Genomic DNA, 7,037 nt, shown 5'->3' with positions numbered 1-7,037 from the left:
TATGTATCTTAAATGTGTGAATATAAAATCGGTTTAGGGTAGGGGCGTCCAACGGATCCCTGATTTTTTTTTGTTGTTTTTTTAAACTAGGCGAGTCAGTTAAGAAGAAATTCTTATGTACAATGACGGCCTACCAAAAGACAAAAGGCCTCCTGCGGGGACGGAGGCTGGGATAAAAAAATATATATCTAAATATAGGACAAAACACACATCACAAGTGAGACAGCACTACATAAATAGAGACCTGATAGCTACGACTCTGGTTAGAAAACAAGGTCATGGCTAGAAGGAATCCTGCTTTTATCAGAATGTACTTTTCGTAGCAGATTGGGATAATTAGGCTTAGAAAAGGCTTAACTAAAATTAATGAAAGCTCGACCCATGTAGACATGACCGATCAACAGAGGCGCACAGTTATGACGTAAGAGACAAACTACAACGTTCTGTTAGTGTCCCTCCGACATATACATTTAAATAAAAAGTACATTGTAAAATTATTCAAACAAAAATGATTTTATAAGCACATTTTTTGAAAATATTGCCGTTTGTCTGACTTCTGGTTCATCTTCTGATTTTCTCTCGAGAAGAAAAAATATTTCAACGTGCATGGATCTATCAAATACTCAATGTAATGCGGTTTCCGCCCTTTTCCGTCCTCTTTTTCCGCTGGAAGGTAACGTGGTTGTTTGGTGTTCTTGTAGTCGTATTAAAAATGTCGAACAATTTGACCTGTCTGCTATGTTTAGATTGCTAATTGTTTAATAACAGCGTACGTTTTTATTCCATAAGTGTGATATTGATTGTAGCGATACTTTTGATAGACATTTCTAATCGAACTATTTCAAATCGGTCAGCCTGCTGCTAGGCCCTAAATCAGTCTGCCATACTGCGAGGTAAAGTTAGCTGGCGTGGTTGTTTGTCCTATACAGAGCACGGGGCTTCGACGTGCGCCCTCATTTGTAATCTGGTGTAGCTAATGCTTGTCAACTATATACATTTTGCATATTGTAAATCGCTTTAATCGGAAACAGTTGAAGGGCTTAACACGCGATCTTCACAGTCCCACTCAACTGGACCATATTCATGCTATTTAGGTACCTAACTTCCTATCCTAGCAATTTAGCTAATTTAATTCGTTTGAGGTAGCCAATTACTAGTTGGGTACATTTTTGCCAACTATAGGAAGGTGACAAAACAATCCTGCCAAGTTGCTCTGTTTTATAGCCTGGCTTTTAGCTAACGTTAGCCAAACAAACAATGAACTTGTTCTATTAACGTTCGTTTTCTGCAAAATGTGCATTTGATTCCCGTGTTACTTGAGTAACTTGTATTAAACGGCCTCATTGCCAAAATCCCTTTATCGACTTCACCAGAGTCCGATAAACTCGGTACCATTTGTCTGTCCAGTATGGAGGAAGTGCGCTAGTTGCGCGAGCCAATTTTAACTAGCCTTGGCGCAATGACTGGAAGTCTATGGGTATCTGCTATCCCTTTAACGCTTATTGTCTGTCCCAGGTTCGTCAACATGTCTTCTCATCTGCAGTGGATGGTCATTAGGAACTGCTCCAGCTTCCTCATCAAGAGGAATGGACAGACTTACAGCACCGTGAGTACAACTAACAGACGGCCAAGAATCAGTGGTCCTAGTAAATGTACCCCACATACCTGGTGGATCATGAACTAGGTCATGCTTGCAGTCAGATGTTCTTTGAGTTTGTTGAAATGTTGATAGTTCGTCTGTGGTCTGTCAATTCTTTATTCACATAACAAAGAGATGAATGTACACTGAACAAAATGAGAAATTAACAAATAATTCTGGCAACAGCTCTGGTGGACATTCATGTAGTCAGCATGCCAATTGCATGCTCCCTCAACTAGGAACATCTGTGGTGTTGACAAAATAGCACATTTTAGTGGCCTTATTGTTCCCAGCACAAGGTGCACTCGTGTAATAATCATGCTGTTTAATAAACTTATTGATATGCCACATCTGTCAGGTGGATGGATTATCTTGGCAAATGAGAAATGCTCACTAACAGGGATGTAAACAAATGTGTGATCCCATTTCTGGTCATGTTGCGTTAATACTTTTGTTCAGTATACACATGGATTGACCATGCAGGGTCGTGCTGCAGGATTTGTCAATGCTGCAGATTGAGGATTTAAGAAACAAGTTCAATGGGATTTGTTAGTCAAATATAATTTGCATTTGTTTAACAGGAGCCCAACAACCTGAAGTCCAAGAACTCCTTCCGTTTCAACGGGCTGGTGCACAGGAAGACTGTTGGTGTTCAGCCTGCAGCTGATGGAAAGGGTGTCGTTGTCGTGCTGAAGAAGCGTGCAGGTAAACATGGTTCTCCATAATACCAACCAGGAAATGAAGTACAGTTCCACCACATACCTGTTTATGGTGATTCTTCAATACTTGTCCTAATCCACCTCTTGTGAATCACCTTAATTGTCTTGCTGTAAAGATATTGGTAGCTGTTGTACCTATGAACCTGACTGACATGTCATTGATTTAGGTCAAAGCGTACTCTAAGAATGTGAATTGAGGGAGTTTTGGCTTGTTTTATTACTCAGGCCAGCGCAAGCCTGCCACTTCATATGAGAAGATCACCATCAACAAGAACTCGCGTGCCACTCTCAGCAGCCTGAGGCACATCATCCGCAAGAGCAACTACAGAAAGGACCTGCGCATGGTGAGCACACTCTACTAAACCACTTGTTTTTCTACTGGTCTTCAATATTTGTGCTAGGGACCAACCGGGCTTTTGACAAAAGTCTGTAAACCCTGTTCGATTTAGGACTAGGATCGAAGACTTCTGTGGTCCCACACAAGTTTGAATCTTAGACGATGATGGGCCGATTTTCCCTGACATGGATAAAGGGCGAGATTCTATCAAATGTGTGCTAGCCGACATCCGCATAGAGGTTGTTTTTGCAGTGTAGGAAGTGGAACTGTGTTAGTGGTCAAATCCACAAGCGGCTCCTTGCGTTTCCTTATTGCGGACACTGCCACTGTATTTTCCATGAAACCACACCCAACTTTATCTGACAACCCATGCAGATGTCTTACAAGTTCAAACACTCAAATGCGTGATGTTCAATCGTATACACCTTGATTACACTCCATTCAAATAAACATGCATTAGAATGTACTTTCTTATGATTTTTCCGATACCGGTTATTGAAGGACCAGAAAAGCCGATACTGATTAATCAGCCATTTTTTTTTTTTTTTTTTTGTAATAATGACAATTACAACAATACTGAATTAACACATATTTTAGCTTATTATAATATATCAATAAAATCAAGTAAATAAGTCTTAAGTAAATAATGAAACATGTTCACTTTGGTTTAAATAATGCAAAAACAAAGTGTTGGAGAAGAAAGTAAACGTGCAATATGTGCTATGTAAGAAAGCTAACATGTCAGTTCCATGCTCAGAACATGTGAAAGCTGGTGGTTCCTTTTAACATGAGTCTTCAATATTCCCAGGTAAGAAGTTTTAGGTTGTAGTTATTATAGGAATTATAGGACTATTTCCCTCTATACCATTTATATTTCATTAACCTTTGACTATTGGATGTTCTTATAGGCACTTTAGTATTGCCAGTGTAACAGTAGAGCTTCCGACCCTCGAGTTAGCGCGCACTCACTAGCTAGCCATTTCACTTCGGTTACACCAGCCTCATCTCAGGAGTTGAAAGGCTTGAAGTCATAATCAGAGCAGTGCTTGACGCACAACGAAGAGCTGCTGGCAAAACGCACAAAAGTGCTGTTTAAATGACTGTTTACGCGCCTGCTTCTGCCTACCACCGCTCAGTCAGATACTTGTATGCTCAGTCAGATTATATGCAACGCAGGACACACTAGATAATATCTAGTAATATCAACCATGTGTTGTTAACTAGTGATTATGATTGATTGTTTTTTATAAGATAAGTTTAATGCTAGCTAGCAACTTACCTTGGCTTACTGCATTTGCGTAACAGGCAGTCTCCTTGTGGAGTGCAACGAGAGAGAGGCAGGTCGTTATTGCGTTGGACTAGTTAACTGTAATGTTGCAAGATTGGATCCCCCGAGCTGACAAGGTGGAAATTGTCGTTCTGCCCCTGGAACAAGGCAGTTAACCCACTGTTCCTATGCCGTAATTGAAAATAGGAATGTGTTCGTAACTGACTTGCCTAGTTAAATAAAGGTGTATAGATGTAAAAATACAAATTTAAAAAAAAAAAAATACAAATTTGGAAACTCTGCGCCCAAAAATACAGATTTCCGATTGTTGTGAAAGTTTGAAATCGGCCATTCCGATTAATCGGTCGACCTCTAATGCAGATGTCTGCCAACGCGGGTTAAGCTCAATCTGATTGAATTGAGGCCCGAGTCTTGTCCTGGACTAAAGTATGTCTAATGGAAGTTCTCCATTGAAAGTTTTTTTAGTCCAGTTCCAGCTTACACGGAACCCAAACTGGCTGCGCGCGTGTGCCATCGTGCATAAATGAATTTTGTCCCCCCACACCAAACGCGATCACAACACGCAGGTTAAAATATCAAAATAAACTCTGAACCAATTACATTAATTTGGGGAAAGGTCGAAAAGCATCAAACATGTATGGTGATTTAGCTAGCTAGCTTGCACTTGCTAGCACATTTGTCCTGGGATATAAACATTGAGTTATTAATTTACCCGAAATGCACAAGGTCCTCTACTCCGACAATTAATCCACACATAAAACGGTCAACCCAACTCGTTTCTAGTCACTCTCCTCCAAGGCTTTTCCTTCTCCGGACTTTATATTGCGATTGGCAACTTTCATAAATTAGGTGCATTACCGCCACCGACCTCGTTCGTCTTTCAGTCACCCACCTGGGTATAACCAATGAGATGGCACGTAGGTACCTGCTTCTATAAATCAATGAGATGGGAGAGGCAGGACTTGCAGCGCAATCTGCGTCACAAATAGATCTGACGTCTATTTTAGCCCTTGGCCAACGCAGACCCTCGTTGGCGCGCAGTATATGTGCAATAATTTAATAATATAGATTTAAAAAAATACATATGCGATGTGAGCCGTGTAGTCAGGGTATTAGTGTACAGGAATCCGGCCCTTGCAGTGGACCTGAATAAACCCACAGGGTTTAAAGTTGTGTAATGGGTTTATGGTCAGACTTGTAGCAAGTAAAAGATGGATCCAAGTATAACATCTTAAAGTTGAACAATGTCTTATGTTTTCCCAGGCTGCTCTGCGTCGTGCCAGCGCCATCCTGATGAGCCAGAAGCGTGTGGTGGTGGTGAAGAGGCGTTCCAAGGCTGCCAAGACTGCATAAAGTTGCCGAGTTATGACAAATAAAAATAAAAAATGGGTTTGAGAAACACTACCCTGTCAGTCTTCAATCTTTGGGTCGTAAGAATAAAGAGCAATGCCTCAAGTTGGCGTAAGTGGCTATAACACCGCTGTATCATGTGTTTGATGGTGTAATTTTGTTTTTGGCAGGCCTAATTTAAATGGTGCTATACAACATCCCCTGTTTCTGATTCATTCAATCTGGTTATTTAAACCTACAGCCCATTTCCTGGTTTCCCGATAGCGATGGAACTTACGAGTGTTTTAATGATGCATCTTTCCTAAAATGGCCGAATATGTCACATGCATTTCCCCAAATGCCATGCATAGAGAACGGTCGCTTAGTGTGTCTATCGGGTTGGAATACATTTCTAGAGAAACTGGAACGAAAGTGAACAGCAGTATTTTTTTAAAGCATGGGAATAGGTTGATAATTTTGTTCCTGGCAATTATTTTTTTTGTCCAACAATGCATATGCCAAAGCCCTCACTCTCACAAACTACTCTACCAGCTAAAAGTATTTGCCTGTGTGTGCTGGTAGGTAATGTGCCCTTCCCCCTCTGAAGCTTAGACTACTGTAGCCTGACTGTTTTCATTTAGAGAATTGATTACATTTTCAATGCTAGTTATGGATACTATAGTTTCACATAGGATTTATTGACTACAAAAAGAAAATATGTTTTTAATTCTGGTGTCACTCTCCGCACACAAGCTTGTTAGCTAGCTCTGGGAAGTTCAAGGACATTAAAAGTTCCTCCTAGAACCGCTCCTCCGTAGCTATGAACCGCTTGGCCTAATTTAAAGGGTAATTCTCAACCCCATTTTCAGCCTTTGCCCATCCACTTAAGAAAAATGGATTCAGCTGAGAAGTGGTTTGAGGGAATTGCTCATAAATGTAGTTATGAGGCCAGCACTTTCTCACGAAAGCATACTTGCCACAAATCCACTGGCACACTGATAATTGTCGCCTCTAGGTTTTGATTGGACGATGCATGTTAAGTAATTTATTTTTTTATTTCTACCCCTCTCAGTATTCCTGAGTGAAATTTGCCAACTCAGCTGAGAACGCCATTGCCTAAATGGTCACCAGATGGCGTCGCGATCAGTTTCGCTAGTTAGCTTGCTAAATGTTTTTTTTAATATCTCATAAGCACTTATTGAAATGACCAAGACATTCCACAAAGTTGTCAACACTTGAATCACAGAGAAAAGATTCATTATGACCACTTCCTTCTGTTTGTATATCGAGAAAGATGTTGATTTGATTAAAACAATGAGGGAAAGCCAAATATTAATCCTCAAAAAAAACAACACCCCATTGGGCTTGGGCAGTGTGATGGCAATTGCGTCGTCTGTGGACCTATTGGTGCGGTAAGCAAATTGGAGTGGGTGGAGGTGATATGGTCCTTGACTTGTCTCTCAAAGCACTTAATGATGAAGAAAGTGAGTGCTTCAGGTAGTCATTTAGCTCAGTTACCTTAGCTCTCTTGGGAACAGGAACAAGGGAGGTGGGGGGCTTAGGGGAGGGGGCGGGCAAGTGAGCGAAGGGGGGGAGACAGTGAGGTGCCCCCCCTGTGTTTGCACGACTCCTCTGTCCCTGTGCCCCTAGAGGATATTGACAGTACGATCTCCACTCTGTCTATAGCCCTGGGGGAAGGGGCTGCAGGGGTTCTCTGTGAAACTG

General features: G+C 41.2%; 1 protein-coding gene across 2 annotated transcripts; it reads left to right on the top strand.

Annotated features, from left to right (window-relative positions):
• The first annotated feature begins 625 nt into the window (after window positions 1-625).
• Window positions 626-5,384, top strand: LOC135509688 (large ribosomal subunit protein eL28-like). 2 transcript variants are annotated; one of them, XM_064930559.1, is made up of 5 exons: window positions 626-673; window positions 1,516-1,606; window positions 2,221-2,344; window positions 2,584-2,702; window positions 5,247-5,384. In XM_064930559.1, the coding sequence occupies exons 2-5, from the start codon at window positions 1,526-1,528 to the stop codon at window positions 5,334-5,336; spliced, it is 414 nt and encodes a 137-aa protein (XP_064786631.1). In that variant the 5' UTR covers window positions 626-673; window positions 1,516-1,525; the 3' UTR covers window positions 5,337-5,384. The 2 variants fall into 2 exon arrangements, with proteins under 2 accessions (XP_064786631.1, XP_064786632.1); XM_064930560.1 differs by lacking the exon at window positions 626-673 and having other exon boundaries at window positions 5,267-5,384.
• Window positions 5,385-7,037: the final 1,653 nt, after the last annotated feature.

Source organism: Oncorhynchus masou, chromosome 22 (genome assembly GCF_036934945.1).
Source record: "Oncorhynchus masou masou isolate Uvic2021 chromosome 22, UVic_Omas_1.1, whole genome shotgun sequence".
Lineage (NCBI taxonomy): Eukaryota > Metazoa > Chordata > Actinopteri > Salmoniformes > Salmonidae > Oncorhynchus > Oncorhynchus masou.
Note: the sequence above shows the minus strand (reverse complement) of the source record. Positions and strands in the feature narration are given on the sequence as shown.